The sequence below is a fragment of the Amblyraja radiata genome, chromosome 26, assembly GCF_010909765.2.
Source record: "Amblyraja radiata isolate CabotCenter1 chromosome 26, sAmbRad1.1.pri, whole genome shotgun sequence".
Classification (NCBI taxonomy): domain Eukaryota; kingdom Metazoa; phylum Chordata; class Chondrichthyes; order Rajiformes; family Rajidae; genus Amblyraja; species Amblyraja radiata.
This window is the reverse complement of record NC_045981.1, coordinates 5137258-5163232: the sequence shown is the minus strand read 5'-3', so window position 1 is coordinate 5163232 and position 25975 is coordinate 5137258. Positions and strand designations below refer to the sequence as shown.

The 25975-nt window shown below is 42.3% G+C and overlaps 1 protein-coding gene across 2 annotated transcripts in view; it reads left to right on the top strand.

Moving 5' to 3' along the window:
• Positions 1-25975, top strand: part of dnah9 (dynein axonemal heavy chain 9) — a 325024-nt gene that overhangs the window by 58135 nt on the left and 240914 nt on the right. For both annotated transcript variants that reach the window (XM_033044073.1, XM_033044072.1), the window contains exons 24-29: positions 317-442; positions 1307-1546; positions 2314-2474; positions 6367-6523; positions 11773-11877; positions 24399-24556. In XM_033044073.1, the coding sequence (XP_032899964.1) occupies positions 317-442; positions 1307-1546; positions 2314-2474; positions 6367-6523; positions 11773-11877; positions 24399-24556 (947 nt within the window). The remainder of the gene's footprint in view (positions 1-316; positions 443-1306; positions 1547-2313; positions 2475-6366; positions 6524-11772; positions 11878-24398; positions 24557-25975) is intronic.

The window sequence follows — 25975 nt, the reverse complement described above, 5'->3', positions numbered from 1 at the left end:
AGTTTACAAAACAAACATTTCAAGCCATGTGTCTTCAACTCTTCATTCAACTCACTGCTGATCAAATAATATATTTTATAAACTGTACAATGACTACTTTCATTTAACCTTTTATCCATTATTTTCAATGATTATTGAAGTGTCGTTAACTAAATTTGGCAAATTTCAACATACCAAAATGCTGTTTTTCAATATTCAATATTCAACAGGCATTTCTCTCAAGTTTCTAATCTGTCCAAGATCATTTATTTGGTTTATAAGATTGTAACATTGTTTGCATCATAATAATGAAAGTTTCATTTATTTTATGTCCTAGGTTGAAATTTGGTTGAATCGTGTGTTGGACGCCATGAGAGATACAGTGAGGCATGAAATGACTGAAGGTGTCATGGCGTATGAAGAGAAACCAAGAGATCAGTGGCTTTTCGATTATCCAGCTCAGGTAAACCAGAACTAACTGTAAAACCAGCTTCATCACTCGCCTCTTACCTGCATTTTTTAACTATTTGATGTATTTGCGCAGCCAGTAGTTGAGCTCTGCAGCAGTGAAATGCAGCATGGATTTTGTCTTCATCGCTCAGAAACCAGAGAAGAAAATCTTGTGGACGCTGATGAGCAGAGATCAATTGATTATATAATAATGCAATTAAATTGACAATAGATTATCACTCTTCAATGCACTTGATCCTCACCACCTAAATGCATCATTTGTCCAAGGGATTTGTTGAATCTAGGATATAGGCAATAAATCTATCTCTTCCGTGGTCCTCTTATTGATGAACTAACTCATTGCATTACCAAAGTCACCTTAGCTATACCACGTTCTTGTATAAAATTGATGTTGTTAATCTTAATCTAGTTACTGCATTCTGCCAGACAATTATTGCTTCCTGTTTAAAGATGTACACTGTTGAATAATCTTTGATCGGAAATGTTACTTCAATTTCTTTTTCAAAGGTACTATCTGACAAAGGTACTGTCTGAAGAAGGGGTTCGGCCCGAAACGTTGCCTATTTCCTTCGCTCCATAGATGTTGCTGCACCTGCTGAGTTTCTCCAGCTTTTTTGTGTACCTTCGATTTTCCAGCATCTGCAGCTCCTTCTTAAACATACTATCTGACTTGTTGGGTGCTTCCAGCATTTTCTCTTTTATTTCAGATTTACAGCATTTGCAGTTTTCACTTATTTGTATTTCATATATTGTTCACTACTTGCACTTTAATGGTCTCATCCTATTTCAGCAAAATAACCCGTACATTAATATTGAGGCAATTGATTCAAAGCTGTCCCTGATTTTCCTCAACCAGGTGGCGCTTACTTGCACTCAGATTTGGTGGACTACGGAAGTTGGGATTTGTTTCGCCAGACTGGAAGAAGGCTATGAAAATGCCATGAAGGACTATTACAAAAAACAGATTAACCAGTTGAATACACTTATTACCATGTTAATTGGCCAGCTCTCGAAAGGAGATCGGCAGAAGATCATGACTATCTGCACGATCGATGTCCACGCACGTGACGTTGTTGCAAAGATAATTGCTCAGAAGGTTGGTGCCACCAAGTACAGTCTGATATTGACCCACCAATCACATTTTATTTTTGAGTTTTATTGCAGTATTTTTTTCACACTGAGGTTTGTTTAAAGCTCATCCTTTCCCTATAATTTTGAAGCTTTAGTTAGTTCCTTTACATCTCAATATATCAGTTTAACATAATTATTGTACACTTCTTGTGATTTTCATTGACTGAAATGGAACCAAAAACTTTGAAGCTTATATACTTGGTGGGAAATTTGATATTGTCTACTTACCACTATTGGCCTATATCCAAATTATCCCCAGTCTGAAGAAGGGTTTCGGCCCGAAACGTCACCTATTTCCTTCGCTCCATAGATGCTGCTGCACCCGCTGAGTTTCTCCAGCATTTTTGTGTACCTTCCAAATTATCCCCAATGAGATAACAAAAAGAAATTTGTAAGACAGCAGAAAATATCAAATGCTGCTTTCAGGCATAATTTCTACCGTAAAATGTTATTTGCCATTTCAGAGTGCACCAAATGGACTTCTTTAGCACTTAGCTGGCGAGAAGAACTTTTTATACATGACTATCATCATTATATTGGGAGATGTCACAACCTGTTTGGGAAACTAGGAAACTTACATGTCCATGGTCAATTCACTGGTTTTGGCACAGCAAATGTATTTTCAGTGTTGCATCTGTGAGGCTGGGAAATAGTTTATTTAAAGTGGAGTATTTATTTCTATTTCATCACCACGGTTTGCGGTTATTGAAGAGTGTACACTTCCTTTGACAGGTTGACAACTCTCAAGCTTTTGTCTGGCTCTCCCAGCTCCGTCATCGCTGGGACGATGAGAGGAAACACTGCTTTGCCAACATCTGTGACGCACAATTTCTGTATTCCTATGAATATCTGGGCAACACCCCCCGACTGGTTATCACACCTTTAACAGACAGGTGTGTGCAAGGTTGAAACGCCATGGGTGCTGATCAAACATGTATGATATCAAATTTATTAACTATAAATATAATATAAAATATAATTTGACGTCCATGGCTTGCCTCCACAATTTGGCGTAAACATTTTAATGGCCACAGAGTGAAGAAAAGGTGTCCAGGATCTTATCTGATGGTCCTTGTTGATAAGCAGCAATAAAAGTTTCCAAAGGTGATTGAAAGACTGGAGGAAAGACCAGGTGCTGAGAGCTCTCTTGTACCTGCATTAAGAAGGCAATTAAACACACCTGAGCAATTACAAACGCCTGTGAAGCCATGTGTCCCGAAAATTATGGTACCCTGAAATGGGGGAGGGGGGGAGTGGGGGGGGGGGGGGGGGGGGGGCAATGGCACGGTTTGATCTTTACATAAACTTGCTACGGGGTCATGTGGAGACTTAGAGCAAGATGTTACAATTTGTCCATTTAACATAAATGAGATCAAAGACTCACAAAGAGCTGAGACCATACTGTATAATTGCATATCCTTAATCCTTACACAATTATGATTTCAGCAGCTCAGAAAACATAGTTGTAACCTTAGTCAATAATTATATTTTGTATTTTTTTTTAATTTTGTGAAAGTCGGCAAATCCATATTAGTGTAATTCAGCTTGCGTATTTTGCATTCTGTGACCTTAACTTGGAGGGTTTCTTTCAGGCTTACTCTTGCTTGAAGACAAATAATTTGCAAGTCGAATGACACGTAAATCTGCATCTTTCCACAGGGATAGAGTTACACATCATCTCTGATAGAGTATTGGTCCGAATACGTGCCTCATTGCTTAATGGTTACTACACTATTATCTCTCTTTCAGCTATAAATTAATTACATTCATGTGACATATTTGCTAATGTTTTCAGACATCTCTCTGTGCACCTGACATTGTGCACAGGTTCTGCAGTGTACCACAGTACGTGCTGCCTCCAGCTTCCTTGCCCGATATCTCTATTTATTATTCCTGCTGACAATGCATTAATTTATTGTCAACTTGTTAGTACAGTCTCTGCAGTTCAATAGATTATGGCTTCGATAACTCAATAAAATGATGCCAGATGTGTCTTGAAACCCGTTTAAGTGAGGAATTAAATAGTTTTAAGTTATGATTTATCCCCTCACTATGTTGCACTGCATGGCTTAAAGCTTATCCCATGTGAAAGCAGATTTGTTTAAATCTGCTTTTTTTCCGCATTTTGGATATTATCCATTGGTTCTGTGTAATGATCAGATACAGCATCTTGTGTGAAATGGAAATTACATTCTATTCTCAAACATCCAGTGTTTTTTTTATTTGATATAAAATCTATAGTCAGATTGGGAACGTGAGATGTGTAGTCGAACACCCATCCTGCTGTTGCTTAACCCAGTTATTGGTTAGTAGGCTGTGCAATGGGCCCATTTAACCCCATTGCTTTTCATAATGCACAGCGAGCCCTGCCCAAGTTAATCTCACTGAGCATTTTCGAATGCATCCGAATCCCGCGCCATGCGATGACGTATTGAAGTGCATGTGGGCTGGCGGGTTCTTCACGCAGTCTCATCACGAGATTTCGATATAAAATTGTATATTATCCCCTTATATTTGACCTGCCACTTGCTTGGATTAAACTCCATCTGCCATTCCTCTGCCCATTTCTGTAGCTGGTCTATATTTTGCTGCATATCTTAACAGCCCACCTCACAGTCTTGTTGTCAACAATCTTGGTGTCATCTACAAACTTCCTAAGCAATCCATCTACATTTATGGCCAATAATTTATATCTTTATTTATTTATTGATCTTTAGTTCTTACTCTCTTTCCATGCACTTTTTATTTGGTTGCTGATCACCACTGAACAATGAAATATGGTTGAGTGGTCACAACAATGGGGCATGCAGTTCAACCCTTCCAAATGTGAAATTATGCGTGTCACCAGAAAGAGGAATCCAGGCGAAACATCTTACAATATACTTGGTGCCGCCCTTGAAGAATCCGAACAAACCAAGTATCTTGGCATCAAATTGCAGAATGATCTGCGTTGGAATGGTCAGACTCATCGTGCAACGGTGAAAGCAACAGGTGTCCTAAACTTTCTGAGGCGCAACTTTCATCATTGTTCAACTTCTGTCAAGGAGAAGCTATACTTCACCCTCGTTAGACCTCATTTGGACTACGTAGTTGCAGCATGGGACCCATACACAAATAAAAACATTTCTTCCATCGAACGTGTCCAAAGACAGGCAGCTTGATTTGTTACTAACACCTATGAGAGAGAAGCGAGTGTCACCAAACTTCTGAATTCTCTGGGGTGGAACCCTCTCCAAGACAGACGTGAAGCTCACCGTTTGACCTGTTTTTACAAAATGATAAATGGTCAGCTCGACATAGACTACAAGACCTACACCAAACCCAAACCAATTAGGAGCAGACGAGGGCATTCGATCCAATTTGTGATCCCAGCTACAAAGACAGATGTATACAGCAATTCATTCTTCCCCCGCACAATTAAAGCATGGAATAATCTCCACCCAACTATAGTTACCCAACCAGATGCAACTTAATTTAAAGTAGCTCTTTCTTCCCAATAACACTTTCTGGCTTAAGCCCTCCCTTCACCACCTCCAGTTTAAATTCCATTTGGAATATTTTGGAGGACCAAGAAACCAAGAACCAAGAACCAAGAAAGGAAAATATACAGCAATGGTGTCATTGGGATCATATATCTCATTGATCTAAACATGTAGTTGGATCCTCCTAGCTACAAGCAGGTCAAATGAGTGGATAAAACTATGGCTGACATGGAGAAGTGTGAAGTTATCCACTTTGTGAGAAGAAATGTTACACAGGATATGAATTAAAATAAGGATGACAATAAATCTTTGTTTTCAGGATGCCCTTGGGAAAGGAGCACAGAAGGCTAACGTACAGAGATAGCAAGTAGTCAGGAAGGGATTATAGGATATAGGCCTTCTTTGCAAGAGGGATGAAGCAGAAAAGTCATAAAGTTTTGATGCAAGTATACAGAAGTTCAGTCAAGCCACAGCGGAGGTAGTGTGAACAGTTCTGATTTTAGGACTTAAAGGATGGATCAGGGGGAGTTCAAAGAGCTGCCCGGATTGATTCTAAATTAGAGAAGATTATTTTATGAACAGGATGGGCCGATGTTCCCAGGACTTGCGAAGAATGGCAGGTAATAATCTTATTGGAAATCTATAAGATTTTGAGAGGTTTTTCAGGCTAAAAGCTCAAAAGGATGAAGTGATAACGGGTCTCAAAAAGAGTTGAGAATGTTTTGAATTTTCCACTAGACAACCGTGAAGGCTGTTTCTTTAAACACATTCTATGCTGAAATCAATAACATTTCTGACTTGTGGGGAATCAAGGATAATGGGGACCAGTTGGGAAGAGAGCTGAGGCCAAGGTCAGGTCTGACATAACCTTACTGAATGACAAAGCAGGGTGAATTGCTAATTCTGGCTCGTTATTTTTCCATGTTTTAAGACATCATTGAAAAATAATCTAAGTTTTTACTCCCACATCTAATTTATATTTGAGACGATTCTAATGCTCATCACACATTGTTTAATTTCATGAGTATTAACCATGTTGATGGCTATGCTCTTGAGGCTGAACACAAGTTGTCTGCATGGAATTAACCATTGAGAAGAATCCTTTGGCTATCTTGGCATATTGGGGTGTCAGGGGTTATGGGGAGAAGTCAGGAGAATAGGGAGGGAGAGATAGATCAGCCATGATTGAATGGCGGAGTAGACTTGGTGGGCCCAATGGCCTAATTCTTCTCCTATCACTTATGACCTTATATATTTTATTCTCAATGTTTATACATGTGTATATTTCATTGTTTGGTTTCAGATGTTATATCACGCTGACCCAGTCTCTACATCTGACGATGAGTGGAGCTCCCGCCGGGCCTGCAGGAACAGGGAAGACTGAAACCACTAAAGATTTAGGCAGAGCACTGGGAATTATGGTTTATGTATTCAACTGCTCTGAGCAGATGGATTACAAGGTATGCTCTCACCCCTAAATAACCAGTCACATTTCATCCTTATTAATCTTATCTATTGTAACTTTCATTTATATTTTCTTTGTAGCAGTCAACTATTTCATAAAAAATAGAACACTACAGCGCAGGCCCTTCGGCCCACAATGATGCCAGGTTAAACTGATCTCATTTGACGGTACATGATCTATATCTTTCTATTCCTTGCACTTCCATGCGCTTATCTGAAAGCCTCTTAAACACCACTATCGTAGCTTTCCCTGGCAGTGCATTCCAAGCCCCCAATATGATATGCCTGTAATCTTTGTATCACATTCAAATCCAAAAGCAACAACTTTTGGTTTATAAATCTCACAGCTAGATTCTGATGGAGGTGAGACTTGCTCAGGTTTTACGATGTGGATTGTACGGGAGGCAGCAGTATTAGGAAAACAACACTTTGGAAGCCAGATTAATTAGCACCAAAATATTCATCTGATTGGTAAAGTCCTCAATATCAAGCTGAAGTTACAGCCTAGGAAGCATAAGTTTACACCTTTTTGCTATGCTTGCAATAAAGCCTTTCTGGCAAGATCATTAAATATGATTGTGTAAGAAAGAATTGCGGATATTATTATGACATTAAATATGATTGTTTCAGCCTCACAAAGTAGTGAGAAAGTGGCCATTGTTCTGCAGAGATTCTATTTTTTCCAGTGTAACGTTGCTGTTGGTCACCCTCCATCTGAAACGTATCCTTCTTTTCGAATTGTACGTCTTATGGATTTTCATTTTAAGATTTATTTCAATATATAACATCTCGCTCGTTGCCGGTGCTAGAGATCTTTCTGAGTAACACACCAAGTGAGGCAGTGAGCAGCTCCCAACTGGACACCATTTTGGGACTTGAACCACTTTCTGATCATACCGTTCTTTCTCTCCCACTCCATAAGTGGTAGGAGCAGAATTAGGCCATTCGGCCCATCAAGTCGACTCCGCCATTCAATCATGGCTGATCTGTCTCTCCCTCTTCACCCCATTCTCCTGCCGTCTCCCCATAACCCCTGACACCCTGCCTTAAACATATCCATTGACTTGACCTCCACAGCCTTCAGTAGCAAAGAATTCCAGAGATTCACCACCCTCTGACTAAAGAAATTCTTCTTAAAGGAACGTCCATTAATTGTGTGGCGATGACCTCTAGTCCTAGACTCTCCTAATAGTGGAAACATCCTCCCCACATCCGCTCATTCCAAGCCTTTCACAATTCTGTACGTTTCAATGAGGTCCCCCCTCATTCTTCTAAACTCCAGCGAGTACAGGCCAAGTGCCGTCAAACGCTCATCATATGTCACCCACTCATTCCTGGGATCATTCTTGTAAACCTCCTCTGGACCCTCTCCAGAGTCAGCACATCCATCCTCACATATGGTGCTCAAGATTGCTCACAATACTCCAATTGTGGCCCGACCAGCACCTTAGAGAGCCTCAGCATTACATGCCTGTTTTGTATTCTAGCCCTCTTGATATAAATGTTAACATTGCATTTGCTTTCTTTACTAACGATTGGACTTGCAGATTAACATTTTGGGAATCCTGCACCAGCACTCCAAGTCCCATTGCACCTCCGATTTCTGTATTCTCTCCCCATTTTGAAAATAGTCTACAGCATTATTTCTACCACTAAAATGCATGACTCCACTCTTTGCTACACTGTATTCCATCTAGTTCCAATCCCTAAGGAATTTGTGACAGATCTTTAGTGTAAAGGGCCTGTCCCACTTACGCGACCTCTACAGGCAACTAACGGCACCTGTGATAGGTCGCCGAAATTTTCAACATGTTGAAAATTCAGCGGCGACCAGAAAGACGCTACGACTCTTGGAGACCTCTCACGACCATAGGAGACCTCTCACGACCATAGGAGACCTCTCACGACCATAAGAGACCTCTCACAACCACACAGGCTATGTTGGAAATTTCGGCGACCTATCACGGGTGCCAGCAGTCGCCTGTAAAGGTTGCGTAAGTGGGACGGGCCCTTAACCTTCCTCTGTAGAAACAACTGTAATTGTGGAGTCAGTGTAGGGAGGAGTTTGCTCTGGTACTTTATTGAACTGAATTAAAGGCACTAAGTAGGCTGCCTGTAGTTACAACAGCCTGGTACATAAAGTGAGGGAATTATTTATGTACAGTATTGCTTCTGTCAAAATTGAACCATGTTTGTGATCTTGTAAATTAAACTGCTCATAAACCACTTCACTCTGATATTTCTAGTCAACTTACCAATCCCTGACAAAGCAATACCATTTGGACTGAGCTGGCTAATACAGTTTCACATTTCCCACTGTAATACTTACATGATTGCCTTCATACTGTTCCATGGAGACTAGGTATTTTTCTCGAATCAAATTGTTAAGAAGCCTAAAACCTAAACAACACAATACTTTTAATACTCAGCAGGTCTGACAGCATGTATGGAGAGAGGAGGAGAATAGTTAATATTCAAACATTGACCTTTCATCAGAACTGGGAAAACCTAGAGGTAAAATTAGATATTTGATACAATGAAGGAAAAGGATAGGATATCTGCTGTCGAGGAGGGACAATATCAGCCCTGATGATAGAATGATAGAGAAGGGACAAAGAGCAGTGGTGAGGCATTCGTGAATAACACAATGTAGGTCTGAAGGAGGTGTAAATAAACGCAGATGAATAAATGAGTGAGCATGAGCAGAAAAGAGAAGGAGAAAAGGAATAAGACTATCTGAGCACTGTCAAGATTAACCACAAGCTTGGCTTTGGTGACTGTTCGAAATTATTGAACTGGATGTTGAGACTAGAAGGATGTAAAATGTCTAGTCAGAAGCTTCCATGGGTTTTGTTGGAACAATGATTGAACGTTGAGACATTGGGATGGGAGAAGGTTGGAAAATAAAGGTGGCTGATAACAGGAATCCCTGAGCATGGAGCACAAGATTACAGACAGAATGAACGTGTTCTGGAAAGTGTTCAAGAAGGAACTGCAGATGCTGGAAAATCTGAAGAAGGGTTTCGGCCCGAAACGTTACCTATTTCCTTCACTCCATAGATGCTGCTGCACCTGCTGAGTTTCTCCAGCATTTTTGTGTTCTGGAAAGTAGTCCTTTGCTCTGAACTCAATATTTTCAATGTAGAGAGACCATCTAGTTAGCAGTGAGAGCAGTATTCTGGATCAGCTCTGTTATCAGGCTTCTGAACGACCCTTCCATAAGCTACGGTACTGTCCAATTCACATCTACTCGATTGAGGACATTGGACTCTGTCCATGGAACTGGTGTTTTACAGTGCTGAGAACTATATTCTTCACTATATCTTCTCCTTTGCTCTATATTGAAATTGAGTTTGGCTTAATTGTACTTATGTATCAGAGGAAGAGGAAAGACACATCCTTCGCTCCATGGATGCTGTCTCACCCACTGAGTTTCTCCAGCATTTTTGTCTACCTTCGGTTTTTCCAGCATCTGCAGTTCTTTCTTAAACAAAAAATACTAATGTTTCACACGGTGGTTGATGCCTGGACCAGACAAGTGTGGGAATGTAGTAGAAGCAATACAGTAGCTATTTTTAAAAGACATTTAAACCCTCACATGACAGGGAGTGGAGGGATATGAAATGTACAGGCTGATGGGTTCAGTTTAAACTCACATCATGGTCGGGGCAGACGTGGTGGGCCGAATGGCCGGTTGCTATACTGTTCCATGTTCTAAAAATATGGTGGAATACTCCAGACTTTAAGAAAGTCTAAAAAGTAATTTTTACTTACTCAGTTAGTTTGAAAGTTTTTCCTGGTTGTCCTGTCAATTGTTGCCAGATAATCAATTTGTTGTTAAGTTAAAAACAGGTGATTCATTGCAGAATGAACAAACTGGCTTCCACGCTGATTAAAATGAAAGTGCTTCTGCCTTACTGCATCAGTCCAAAATAATTAAATGTTTGACATTCGATATTTATGATCTATTTTTACAACTTTATATAGCCATTTCCATTATATCTATTGACATAATTTCCCAGTTGAGCCGGGTACTGTACAGTGAATAGATTGGCATGAATAATGAGCAAACTAGAATTAAGGAAGCAGAGTCTTTACGATACAATGAGTGTCGCAGTGTTGAATTGTGCCACAGAATGTAGAAACCAAACATTTTAATAGCTGTTTGAGGGACACATTTTATATCACATTCATGTACTTGTTATTATGGCAGGCATTTGACAACTTATTTTTAGCTCGTTAATTCCTCTGCTAAATTGGCCTGCAAAGAATAGTTTTGAACATATTAAATGTTTGTATGATGTAGTTACAGATAATGTCAAAACTTTGTTTTTAACACTCTGATAAAGACACAATTAACACCATAACTATACAATGTTGTTTGTATTGTGACGGTTATCCAAATATATCATCTTGATTTTTAAATGTAAAAAATAGTTAACATAAAAGCCTTTGTTGTTTTAATATTAATGTTTGCAACAGTCACCGTGGGAATTGTAATTAAGTAATTTTGAGGACCAGCCAACACTTGTACATTAAAACTATAAAAGATCTTAAGCAGTACATAGACTGCAGCACAGTAGTGCCTCATTACTGATCTAATTAATAGGAGCTGTAATTAGTAAATCAGTCTAGGCTTGCATCTTTTGCATCCATTTGAGAGTGATTTAATATCTGTTTATCATCTTCTCAAAAATATGTAACTTTCAGTTGCATAGAGCTCCCTTCACTGTCGTGACAACAAAGACATTGAGTCTACGGTGAGGTTTAGACCCATAACGTTCTAAGTGACAATGTTACCACTAAGCCATGACAGCAACAGTAATTGTATTAATTAAGCTAAGGTTGAAGGGTGTAAGAAGCCAGCTTTTGCCTGAGCTTCATCTTTTTCTCTTATGGCAGAAGGTTTTTTTCAGATTGCCAGGAGTCCACCATATGAGCCTGCATTAAATGCAGTGAATATTTTTCCAAACTCAGATTAATACACCAATTAAGAAACCACCAAACAGAATGAACAAAGGAACTAGGAGATCAAATAAGAGAAGTGTGTCCATTTGGTGAATTTCATCCTTGCAACATGTTAGAATAATGAGATAAATGTTCATTTCATGTGCTCGGGTAATGTTTGCTCTGGTTGCCCAAGTACCAGCTTCCTGCATGACTTTGGCGAGTGCTGCAAAACTGTATAAAGGCAGTAAAGATGACATAATGTTAATTGTCTGTTTTTGTTTTGTTTGTAATACAGTCGTGTGGCAATATTTACAAAGGCCTCGCACAGACAGGCGCCTGGGGTTGTTTTGATGAGTTCAACAGGATTTCCGTTGAGGTTCTCTCTGTTGTAGCTGTACAGGTAAGTTGAGACTTTTCATTCATTGAAACATCATGAGGAGGCCATTCTGCTCACAGACACCCTTGCCATTGAATGTACCCTGCGTTCCCTTTCAAACTGAACGAGTCTCCTGCTGCCACTGTATTTTACCTGTCTATCTGGATGTTTTAATATCTTGATGACCACTCTTTCCGCATTCTCCTGCCCTATCATTGGTGCAGACACTTAATAATTAGCGAGGAAAGCTAACCATGCTGTCCTGTACACCTGGCAGTTCCAACCCTTTTATCTTTGGGAAATCCCTGAAACATCTCTAGATTGGTCCATGTTTCGGGTCGAGACCCTTAGGCACATTAGGCATGTTTTTTCAGCATTTGGAATAAAGGTCCCTCACCAGGAAATTGAGTCGTACACGTCCACTAAAGGAATTGGAAGGGTCTAGCCTTAAGTCTGGGGATGGTGTAGATGATTGTAACCAGATCTGTTCTGTGAGTTTGTGTTGGAGATTGGAGATTCCAGCATTTTAATCTCGTTTGCTGTTTATGAAATAATTCAAGGAAACGTTTACAGACAGATTATCCTCCATCTAATGTAGTTAGGTGTTAGTTATAAATGTCTTATTTTAAAAGCATGAATATTTTGTACAGCGTGCCTCTGGCGTGAAATGTTTCAACAAATTGTTGTCCTCCTGAAGATCATCATCAGGTTTTCTGACAGGAGCCTTGATTTTAAATTTCATTCAGTCCATTGACAGTGTGCAGGTTAAGATCAGGATGAGTCCATGTCCCATTTTCCCATTTGACACCGTCCTTTAAAGTCTACTCCAGTCAAGCAAAGACAGAGAATGTCATTGCTTGTACCCCAGTGTGACTTTAGGACTCTTAGTGCCACACTGCCATAGAAGTCTGGCAGGAAGCATCATGGCCACAGTAACTGGAAAAAAACCCTTTCTGGTGACATCCTGCAGTCCAATAGGAAACATAATGCTTCTCAACCGCTGAGAATCTTGCCTCTTTGTTGTGCTATTGTCATGCATTGTTGAATATCTTGGACAATGTATGCCATTTGGGACGACAGATGGCACAATGGGCTAAGTGTCCGGCTGGCGACCGGAAGGTGGCCGGTTCGAATCCCGCTTGGAGTGCATACTGTCGTTGTGTCCTTGGGCAAGACACTTCACCCACCTTTGCCTGTGTGTGAATGTGTGTGAGTGATTGGTGGTGGTCGAAGGGGCCGTAGGCGCAGAATGGCAGCCACGCTTCCGTCAGTCTGCCCCAGGGCAGCTGTGGCTACAGAAGTAGCTTACCACCACCGAGTGTGACTGAGGAGTGAATGAATAATGCGATGTATTAGAAAGGCGCTATATAAATCCCATCCATTATTATTATTATTATTATTATTATGCCATCTAACTGTATGCCATTATTCCTGGGTTTCACCATCACTTTAAGGGTCACAGCAAGATGTATTGTATTGTATTCAATTTATTGTCATTATCTCATATTAGAGACAACGAAATGAATTTTCCTTATAGTCAAGTATCATAAAAATTAAAAATTAAAAATAAATAAATAAACCATATTAAAATTTAAAAAAAAGCACAAACACAGAAGTCCACGACACGACATAGCCACAACACAAAACAGTGATACCAAAGTTGAGGAAGGTTCCATAGTCCAGCCAGCCTCCCCGCCGATCTTCCCAGATGTTCACCCATGGTCGAGGCCTCCCGAGCACCCGCAGTCGTCGCCACGGCGACAGATATTTACTGTTAGATGTTATTCCAATTGCTTTGAAAGGATGACTGAGGTTCATTAGTTAATCGTTGCTTTGCACCTTAAATGGGCCATTACACTGAGAGCTGTGTCTCCCCAACTCTCCCTTGTAATTGTGTCCATGGTCATCGATCATCCTGCTTTGAATTAGGCTGTACCAGAATCTGTCTCCAAAATGCTGGTCTTTGTGCCGAGAAGAATTAGTCCTTACGTAGCATCCTATTTTACTGAGTGGTATTTATTTTTGAGAAATATTTGAATTTGGATGAATGGTAATGGCTGTTGATATAATTAGAAGTGCCATTGGGGACAACGTATTATTGCCTGCCAAAATGTGTGTGTGGGGTCATTAAAGGGTTTAAATTAATTTGTCAAATTGGAATCTCCACTGTAATATTTGGAAATATCTCTGAAAGGGCACCTCTCACAAATAAAGAGTTCAAATTCACTTTGGCATAACGGGGGCCTGGAAATTTTGAAAGTCAGTTTGGATGAGTCATAACTTTGTAGCAGACATTTTTTCATTAGTTGCCTTTTGGAGAGCGTGAAGCAGCAGGAGACCCTTTGAAGCAAACTGACCTGGAGAGAATGAATGAATGAATGAATGACATTTGTGATACTGCCATTGCTGCTTTGTGGTATTTTGCATTGCTTTATGATTACCAGCTGTTGCTGGAGCTCCATCAATCTTCAAGTCTAGACTTGGTTTTTTTTCTCCAGAAGCTAGCATCACTGTAGTTACGGCAACCTGCATACAAGAAATGAGTAATCTGTACTAATCCGCTTTGTTCACCAGAGTAGGTGTGCATTTCTACCCTTGTTAGTAACCAAAGAGAGCTTTAATACATACTGCACACTGACATAGTCATAGAGTGATTAAATGTGGAAACAGGCACTGCGGCCCAACTTGCCCACACCGGCCAACATGTCCCAGCTACACTGGTCCCACTTGCCAGCATTTGGTCCAAATCCCTCCAGACGTGTCCTATCCATATATCTGTCTAACTGTTTCTTAAATGTTGGGATAGTCCCAGCCTCAACTACCTACTCTGGAAGCTTGTTCCATACACCCACCACACTTTGTGTGAAAAAGTTACCCCTCAGATTCCTATTAAATCTTTTCCCCTTCACCTTAAACCTATGTCCTCTGGTCATTGATTCACCTACTCTGGGCAAGAGACTATGCATCTACCCGATCTAATCCTCTCATGATCTTATACACTTCTATAAGATCAGCCCTCATCCTCCTGCACTCCAAGGAATAGAGTCCCAGCTGACTCAGCCTCTGCACATAGCTCAGACCCTGTAGTCCTGGCAACATCCTCGTAAATCTTCTCTGCACCTTTTCCAGCTTGACAACATTTTTCCTATAACACAGTGCCCAGAACTGACCACAATACTCTAAGTGCAGCCTCACCATGTCTTATACAACTGCAACATGATCTCCCAACTTCTATACAATACTCTGGCTGATGAAAGCCAATGTGCCAAAAGCCTTTTTGACCACCCGATCTACCTGCAACCCCACCTTCAGGAAACTATGCACCTGCACTCCTAGATCCATCTGGTCTGCAACACTGCAGAGCCCTACCATTCACTGTGTAGGTCCTGTCCATGTTAGACTTCCTAAAATGCAACACCTCACATTTTTCTGCATCAAATTCCGGGTGATTGGTTGTGTCTTCCTTAGTGAAGACAGAACCAAAGTACTCCTTTAACTGTTCTGCCATTTCCTTGTTTCCCATTATAAATTCACCTGTCTCTGACTACATTCGTCTTCACTAATCATCTCCTTTTTACGTACCTATAGAAACTTTTACAGTCAGTTTTTATATTCCCTGCCAGCTTTCTTTCATGCTCTTCCCCCCCCCCCGCCCCCCCCCCCCCTTATTTAACCCCTTTGACTTCCTCTGTTGAGTTCTAAATTTCTCCCAGTCTTCTGGCCCATTTGGATTTTTTCTTTCTTCTCAAATATTTTTTCTTCCCAATATCTCCTTCAGCTTGCATCAAGTCAAATAGCGTTTATCGCTTGGTTCTCCTAGGTGCTCTGGTTTCCCTCTACATCCCAAAAGCATGCTAGTTCAACTCAAGTTGAGTTTATAGCAATGAAAGTCTTGCTGGCAGCAGCATTACTCATGTACTCATAAAGCACACAAAAACATTAGTTATACATAATCATACATAAATTCCACATAAATGATGTAAGGAAATACAAAGAAAATCACTGTGCAACAAAACAAGACATTAGTGCAAAACACAGTTAAATAAAAAGACACAAGAATCTATAGATGCTGGAATCTTAACCAAACTCAAAATGCTGGAGTAACTAAGTGGGTCGGGGAGTATCTCTGGAGGGAATGGATAGGTGACATTGTACGCTGAGACCCTTCTTCAGACTCCGCTAAAAAAAACAGGTGACAAAAGAACAAGTCGATGGTGGTGCATGTGGTGGTCTGTTGTCGAGTCAGATTAGGGTCGCGTGTGTTGGTTCAGGAATGTGATGTTTGCAGGATAGTAGCTGTTCCTAAACCGTGCGACGTGCGACTTCAGGCTTCTGTACCTCCTGCCAGGTGGTAGTAACGTGAAGAAGACATGGCCGCTCTGACTCTGCAAACTCTAGAATTGAAGTTCCCTAAATAACACCTGAATGGAAATCCCAGAAGCAAACCAAACTGAGGGGGTGAGAAGCCAACTTTAAATATCACTGATAGACGGAGCATACGAAGGCACAGCAGTTAGTGCTGCTGCCGCAGCTCCAGTGACTGAGTTTTGATCCTAACCTCCAGTGCAGTGTGTGTGGAGTTCTTTTTGTCATTGAATGGGTTTCTCCCGTGGTGCTTCATTTTCCTCCCACGTATCAGAATGAGCTGCTTGGTAGGTTAATTATCTACTCGAGCGTGGGTGGGCAGCAGGGGAATCAGAGAAAGTTAATAAGCATGTGAGAGAGAATAGGTTTACAGGGAAATAACTGGAGGAATGGGATTGATGGAATTACGCTGAGTTTGAACATAAACAAAATAGGCTCCTCGTAAAATATTAAATAAGGGAAATAAATGAAACATCCATGCTCTCTGTGTGGTGTGGGACTCTCCTCTGCCTTCTTCAAACACATTGTGCACAAAACATAAAATAGGGGATGCTATTTTACTTGAGAATTTTACTAAGGCATTTGACTAGGTTCCACATGGTAGGATGCTCTGGAAGGTTAGATCCCGTGGAAGCGAAGGAGAGATAGCTAAATCAATAGAAAATTTGCTTAATTGAAGGAAGCAAAGGGTAGGTGGAAGGTTGCATTTCGGACTGGAGGCCTGTGAAAATGCAGCAGGATCTTGATTGATTGGCCAGGTGGGCTGAGGAATGGTTGATGGAATATAATTCAGAGAAATGTGAGGTGTTGCATTTTGGGAGCACTGACATGGGCAGAACATACACAGTGAACAGCAGGGCTCTGGGGTGTGGTGTAGAGCAGACGGATCTCGGACCTAGGTAATTAGTTCATTGAAAATGGCATCACAGGTAGAAAGGGTGGTCAAAAAGACTTTTGGTACATAGGCCTTCATCGGCATTGAGTATTGAAGTTGGGTGGTGATTGTTGCAGTTGTATAAGACATTGGTGAGGCCGCATTTAGAGTATTGTGTCCAGTTCAGGCTCTCCGGACGAGCAGTGGGCCCGACTAGCTCCCTGTGTCCAGAGACGGAGGAGTTGGCCCATGAGGACCATATGGCCTGTGGAGAGGCCAGCACAGAGCGAGTAGTCGGGACGAGGTGGTCGGGTCAGAGGTCCAGTCGGAGCCTCGGGGTCGGGTCAGGCCGAGGATGAGGTCGGGACGGAGCCTCGAGGCCGGAGTCTGGAGGTCAGGCCGAGGTGGACGGGACGCGTTACCGAGAACATAGGGGACCCAGATTAGGGAACCACCAAGAATTATGGCGGGTCCGTCGGGGGAGGAGGGGAGAGGGGGGGAGGGTTGGATGAAGAAGGCTTTGTGGTGGCTCTTTTGTGTACGTTGAATGCAAATACAAATAATTTCACTGCTCCTAGCTAGGTACAACTGACAATAATGTATTATTACCATGTTGTGGGAAAGGTGTTATCAAGCTGGAAAGGGTGCAGAGAAGATTAACCCAGATGTTGCTGGGACTCGAGGGCCGAAGCTCTTGGAAAAGGTTGAGCAGGCTCGGACACTATTCCTTGGAGGGCAGGAGGATAAGAGGTGATCGTATAGAGGTGGGTGTATAAAATCGTGAGAGGAATAGATCGGGTTGGCGCACAGAGTCTCTGACCCAGAGATGGGGAATCGAGAACTAAGTAGATAGGTTTAAGGTGAGGGGGGGAAAGATTTAATAGGAATCTGAGGGGTGCAAATTTCACGCAAAGGGTGGTGAGTGTACGGAACTAGCTGCCAGAGGAGGTAGATGAGGCAGCTACTATCACAACGTTTATGAAACATTTAGACAAGTACATAAGATAGGACAGGTTAGAGGGAAATGGGCAAAACTCACGCAGGTGGGATTAGTGTAGATGGGACATGTTGTGGGCACATTTGGCCGAAGGGGCTGTTTCCGTTCTATATGACTCTATGACTGTGACTAAATCGTTTAGATGTGTACAATGGGAAATAATTTTGGCTGGGGGGGGGGGGTGGAGAAGAAGCTGTTCCTGAACTTCCTGAATGATCTAATTTTATGTTTTACCACCAAGCTTTGCCATTGATAGTTTGGTCTTGCCAAGGTGAAGGAAACAAACTCAGTCATATTTTGCTCAGTAAACAAATGCTTGAGTTTAATATCTAAATATCAGGAGAATTAGTGCATAAGGGCTGTGTGTTTACTTTAAATATCAAGACATGGCCCCGGATATTTTAGCCTATACACGAGGAATACTTTTAATGCTAATTGCACGGGGTGAAACGTGAAATGGAAACTTCCTGAAAGCCCATTAATTATTGGTGTTGCCATCTTTCGCCAGAGGTTGTTATTTTACCCACCAATGTTCCATTGATTTCAGTATCATTTGCTGGCTGATTCTACTACTTTGATGATTGGTGTGGAACAATAAGAGGGAAGATGAGTGAAACCGGAGTGCGGGAAAGAGCAGGAGCATTTGGAATACTGTAGTTGATGGGAAACGGTCGGAAGATGATCGTTCTAAATTTAATGAGTTATTGATGATGACGGGGTTGTGCTGCTGTAAACAAAATTGAAACCGCACCACTTTGAAATTGTATATCTCTTGTAATAATGAGAGCAGGAACATGTCTCTGAGGATGTGATAAGTACAGGCCGTGGCTTTTCACTTTCTTTTGTGCTAATAGAATGGGAAGACTGATAGTTTTAAGCTGGGAGGAACGGAGAGGGGGAGAAGGGAAAGCAGTGGAGCAAACAAAATTCCAGAGAGATTGGTGATTTTGATTTATAGGACCTCGTAAAAGGGAGTGGATTGTACTTGTGGGGTGGTAAGAAACACACTAATGTGCAGGAAGGAATGGCAGATGCTGGTTTAAACTGAAGATAGACACAAAATGCTGAAGTAACTTAGCGGGACAGGCAGCATCTCTGGAGAGAAGGAATGGGTGATGTTTTTGGTCGAGACCCTTCAGTCTGAAGAAGGGTCTCGACCCGAAACGTCACACGAACCTTCTCTCCAGAGATCCTGCCTGAACCGCCGGGTTAATCCAGCATTTTGTGTCTACACAAGAAGGATAGAGGAACTCCCACCCAGAGGAGCTGTGGGTCACGAGGGACCTCCAGGAGAAAGGATGAAACAGCCGGGAATTCATTTTCACGGAACTGGTGCTGGAACAGATGGGAAGTAAAAGCAAGTTCACCAAAACATCCTGATTGTTTTGCATTCTCCAAGGTACAGTTTGTGACAACGAGTTAGAGTCCTGATTGCTGACAGATTGAAAAGGAAGATCCCAGCTCAATATTGTGTGTGAAATATCTGCTGATAGTGCATCGTCTCCTAGCTGATTTGCAGAAGCAGTTCTGTTACAGTTGACAGTGTGACTGAAATGCAAATTTATTGTCATCGGTGATGTTCAGGATTGATATCTTCGACCCTTTATTTGACACTGAATTGAGTGCTGTCCAATAAATCAAAGCTGCATCCAACAGCATTGCTGAGTGTGCATTGGGAGCTTCTGATTTACATTGGCAGCAGATTTATTGTTGTATATATTACTGTAGAGTAACAAATTCAGGGGGGGGGGGGGGGGGGGGGGGGGGGAGCAGCTCATACAGAAAAAAACACCCTCTTTGATCAAAATCAAACTCGACGTCGTGAAAGATATAAGGGATGCTGAGGTGTTTGGCTGTGGTGAGCAAATAATTCTTACACAGCATTGCTGAAAGTAATAGTTAACTCCCATGATTACTCCTGCAGGATCCTCATATCCCAATGAATTTTCAGATTCAGATTCAGATTCAATCTTTATTGTACAGTACAGAGACAACGAAATGCAGTTAGCATCTCACCCAGAAGAGCGAAGATAGAATAATGAGCTATAAATATATATACGTACATACAGTAGTAGTAGTAGTGCAATTTCTCTGGGGGAAGGAGTGTCCGGGGGGGGGAGAAGAAGCTGTTCCTGAACCTGCTGGTCCGGCAATGGAGAGACCTGTAGCGCCTCCCGCCTTTCCTCCTATAAAATGGTGTTTCTGATATATCTTAAGGATTTGCTTTGCACTTTACCCCATTGAACAATAGATGAATGCATTGAGGATTATAATCCATATGAGGTATTATTACAATGAACTTGTCACAGCTTTGCTGCAGTCCATACAATGTCGCCGGTTACTTGAACTAGTCTGTGCATCCAGAATAACAAGTTTGCTGCTGAACATTTAAAGTACGTAGAGTGATCAAAGAAATCATCCCGCAACAATACGACAGCACTATTATGTTCATTTAAATTAGAGTTTTGGCAGAATGTTTCTTAGAATAGCCAATCCATTGGTGAATTGGAAAGTAAAGTGATGTATTGATTGGGGGGGGGAGGGGAGGGAGGGTGAAGGGTTAGAAGGAATGGAGAGTTGTCCTTGAGGAAGGTTGACATAAGGAATACAATGGGAATAGGGGAGAGGGAGATAAACCACAATGGGCAAGTAGTAAGCAGAAAGAAAAAGAATTACGTTGAGTATTTGATAAAGGAGGAGTGTGAGATCCAGGTTTAGCAATGGGGAAAGAGACAATGGGGCCCTTTACAAATAAGCAGGGTTGGGAAACAAAATGCCCCGGTTGAATGATGTGATTGAAGGGGGCGGCACGGTGGCGCAACGGTAGAGTTGCTGCCTTACCGTGCTTACAGCGCCGGAGAGCCGGGTTCGATCCAAACCACGGATACCCTCTGTATGGGGTTTGCATGTTCTCCCCGTGACCTGCGTGGGTTTTCTCCGCGATCATCGGTTTTCTCCCACACTTCAAAGATGTACAGGTTGGTAGGTTAATTGGTTTGGCATAAATGTAATTTATCCCCAGTGTGTGAAGGATAGTGTTGATCTGTGAGGATCGCTGGTCAGTGCGGACACGGTGGGCCGAAGGGCCTGTTTCTGCGCTGTATTTCTAAACTAAACTAAAGTAGAGTGCGATCGATGCCCAACTCTGGGCGAGAAGAGTGCGCAGCAAATTACACTCAGAACTTCATCTACGTGGCTGCATTTTAAAGTATATTTTTTCATTCCTGTGCAAAAAGGTGTTTAGTATAGGATAGAGATACAGCATGGAAACAGGCCTTTCGGCGCACTGAGTCCTTGCTGACCATTGATCACCCGTACACTAGTTCTATGTTAGCACAGTTTCACATCCTACACACCAGGTGCAATTTACAAAAGCTAATTGACCTACAAACCTGTAGCTTTTTGGAATATGGAAGGAAACCAGAGCACCATGGTTAAACCCATACAGTCACAGGGAGAACGTACAAACTCCGTACAGACAGCACCTACAGTCAGGATTGAACCTGGTCTCTGGCGCTGTAAGGAAGCAAGACTACTGCTGAACCACTGTGCCATCTAAAGGCTGAAATACTAGTTATGGATGGTTACTGTGCAATATATATTTCTCATCATATGGCTTACTAATATGATGATTATCAATATTTCGATGTGAACCAGTGACCATAACTGCTCTGAAGAACATGGATTACATTATTGAGGACATCCGAGAACCAATTCTGAATGCAAGGCTCAAGCCAACAGATTGTGATGGTATAAAGGAGGGGTAGAAGAGAGACACAAAAAGCTGGAGTAACTCAAAGGATCAGGCAGCATCTGGAGAAAAGGAATGGGTGATGTTTCGGGTTGAGATCCTTCTTCAGAAATAGACGCAGGTGCTGTCTGTGTGGAGTTTGCAGATTCTCCTCAGACTGCCTGGATTTCCTCCAGATGCTTTGGTTTTCCTCCACATCTCAAAATGATAGGGTTTTTTGCAGGCTAATTGGCCACATTCAATCACCCCTAATGCCGAGGTGAGTGGGAGAAACAGTGGTGAATCAGGAATGTGGGGAGAAGACAAAAATGGGATTAACGTAGGATTGGTGTAGATGGGCTCTTGGTGGTTGGTGAAGGGCCTGTTTCTTGTTGTATGTCTCTGTCTGTCAGCCTGACTCAATGAGATCATTCAGCCCATTCTGCCAATGGCATCTCTTTGAAAGGTATACCTTATTAGTCCTATTAATTTATCCCATGCCTATGTCTAGTTTTGTCATCAAAGTGATCATCAAATTTTCCATCGTCCTTCTAACAGTGCATTCTGATCTATGACAGCTTGTCTGATTGCCCAGAAAGTTAGTCAGACAAAAACTCTCCTTTTATGGATCTATGAGGTTGCATGTGTCCAGATTGCTATGACAGGTTTATTCCATAACATATAATTTTAAGCGAATTACAAGTGTTGTTGCACTTGCTCGAATGCAGGGCAATGTGAAGAATAAAGAACATGTGAGTATATTTTCCAAAAGCTGTAAAATTGAGATAATTAAAATCCTGGAATTGTGGCGAGGTTGACGGTTTTTCCAGCACAGCTCTGAGCTCAGTGACTCGTTTACAGTCAGTCTGGTGAGGCTGTATTTAAAACTATCGCCAGAGGGAGCTGTGTACTGAGCTCAGCAACCACGCATTTAAGTAACTGGGGGGAAAAAATGCAGATGCTGAAAATCCAAAATAAAAACAGGAAAGGCTGGAGATGCTCAAGAGGTTAGGCAGCGTCTGGAGAGAGAAATCTCAAGCATTTGCATTTCAAGTCAGTGATCTTTTATTGGAAGATAGGCACAAAAAGTTGGAGTAACTCAGCGGGTCAGACCGTATCTCTGGAGAAAAGGAACAGGTGGTGTTTCAGGTTGAGACCCTTCTTCAGACTGAGAGTCAGGGGAAAAGGAAACGAGAGATATAGATAGTGATGAAGGGAGATATAGAACAAATGAATGAAAAATATGCAAAGAAGTCACGGTAATAGAGGTCATTGTTAGCTGTTTGTTAGGTGAGAATGAGTACAGTCGATGAAACTCAACAAGACAACTTTAAAGCTGGTACGATTAGGGTGGGGGAGGGATGGAGAGAGTGAGGATGTAAGGGTTACTTGAAGTTAAAAATCTCCCCAATGTGTACCTTGAATACCCAAGTTTGCTGATATCAAATTTTAGCACCAAAAGCAGATTTGAAATGCTTGTGTTTTATTTACACTGTTGCTGTGTCCAGTTTGTTATCCCGTGTGACCCCCATGGGTAGAGTTAGTGAGAAGGGAAGTACCTGCATGGGATCTGTGGGCACACTTAACATCATGGAAGGATCTCTACTCTTCCTCTGCACCCCTGTGTGGCTCCGAAATCCTCTGTCTGCCCCATTGTGACAAAAGGCCTTGGTCTCCTGACCTGTAACAGGCATAAGATGTGTTATGGACAAAAGCATTTAACATTTTCAGATGTCTTGTCCACCTACATTCCTAGCTTTTGCCACCGAGCTGGGCCACTAGCAGACATTGACTTTAGTTTTAGCATAAAGATATAGTGCTGAAACAGGCCCTTCGGCCCATCGAGTCCGCACTGACCAGCGATCCCCGCACTTTAGTACTACCCTATGCACACTTGGGACAATGTTACTTTTGTACATTTATACCACACCAATTAACCTACAAACCTGTATATCTTTGGCGTTTGGGAGGAAACCGAAGATCTCGGTTAAAACCCACGCAGTTCATGGTGAGAACGTACAAACAGACAGTGCCCGTGGTCAGGATTGAACCCGGGTCTCTGGCGCTGTAAGGCAGCAACTCTTCCGCACTTTGTGAGCGAACATTTACCTCACTGAGTTTTTAAGAAGGAACTGCAGATGCTGGAAAATCGAAGGTACACAAAAAAGCTGGAGAAACTCAGCGGGTGCAGCAGCATCTATGGAGCGAAGGAAATAGGCAACGCTTCGGACCGAAACCCTTCAGGTTTCGGGCTGAAACGTTGCCTATTTCCTTCGCTCCATAGATGCTGCTGCACCCGCTGATTTACCACACTGAGACCGGCAAGTTTTAAGTCCCAAAATAGGTGCGAATTAGTGGAACGCTAATGTTTCAGATTCAAAACGTTGTGTTAAAAGTCCCACCCCTGATACGAGATGCAAAAATGTGGAGGGTTAACTAGGAGCAGGACTGAGAATGAGAATGTGTTACAGAAGTGGAGGCACTCGCTGATACATCAATCCTCGGGCAGGATTAGAAGACTGCTTTCTTGCTGTCCCAAATTTGGAGCAAGTTGTCAAGTCCCTGTGTTGTTCCCACAGGTGAAATCTATTCAGGATGCAATCCGCGACAAAAAATCCCGCTTCAACTTCATGGGCGAAGAGATCAATCTGTCCATGTCTGTTGGGATCTTTATCACAATGAACCCTGGATACGCCGGACGTACAGAACTACCTGAGAATTTGAAAGCCCTGTTCCGGTAAGTGTCCACATTTTACAAACTGACTGGGATCAATTGGTGGTGCAGCGGTAGAGCTGCTGCCTTTACAACGCTTGCAGCGTGGAGACCCGGGTTCGATCCCGACTATGGGTGCTGTCTGTACGGGGTTTGTATATTCTGCCCATGACCTGCGTGGGTTTTCTCCAAGATTTTCGGTTTCCACGTACAGGTTTGTAGATTAATTGGCTTGGAATCAGTGTAAATTGTCACTAGTTTGTGTAGGGTTGTGTTAATATGTGGGGGTCGCTGGTCGGCACGGACCCGGTGGGGCGAAGGGGCTGTTTCTGAGCTGTATCTCTAAACTAAACTAAACTAAGGAGGAACATCAGGTTTGTGAATGTTGCATTGCAAATTGTCTTGCAATCGTGAAACCGCGCGGCGCCCCAGGATTTTGGGATGTACAAAATCTTTGCGTGCCATCTGCGTGACGCGCACATGATGCCCAAGTGGGACAGGCCCTTGAGTGTCACACGAGAGGCCTGGTTCCCCCAACGCAACCTGTTTCCCAATGCAATATTCTACCACTCACCCGTCCCCCCAATGCAACCCGTCCCTCCAAGTGTCATGCGCGCGTAAAACTTGAAAGTCTTTAATTTACAACAGAAGTCTTTAATGCTTTACTCAATGCTGGCAGCAACACAACTCAAAATGGCTGCACACACAGTGTCTACAGACAGGATAAACTATATACAAAACATCTCCCTTTGTCCTGTGCAGGGCCACCTGCTGTATGGGAGGAACAACGGTATCAGAGAGGGGGAGGTCAGGGGGGATAGTGAGCCCAAGGCAGGGATGGGGGTTGGGGCTGGAGGAAGGCAGGTAAGTGGACTGAGGCCGAGGCGATGTCTGGTGGGGGGGGGGTGGGGGGTTGTCGGGGAGACTGAGGAAAGGATCAGAGTGAGGAGCCTTGGCAGCAGAATTGGTGAGGATGGGCGTAGGGAAAATATATAAAGATGTATAGAAAGAAAGCTAAGTCAGTTCAGTGGGCAGAGCAGACATCGATTAACTGAGGTATACAGCAAGGAAACAGGCCCTTCGACTCAACTCATCCATGCTGAGCAAGATGTGCATGTATGCTAATCCCATTTGCCTGCGATTATCCATGTAAACCTTTCCTAGCTCGTACTTTTCAAAATGTCTTTCCAATGTTGTAATTGTACCAGTCTCCATCATCTCCTCTCACAACCTCTTCAGCATTTGCACTACCTCTGTGAGAAATGCTTGCCCCTCAGGTTCCCATTCAATCCTTTCACCTCACCCGAAACCTATGCCTTCAAGTTTTAGATTTCCTTACCCTGGGAGAATTCTCCCTGCCTAAAGCCGCTCGTATTTTATGAACCTTTATAAGGTCACCCTCTTCCTTTCTGGAAAGATTGTCCCCGAATTCACTTAAAAAAT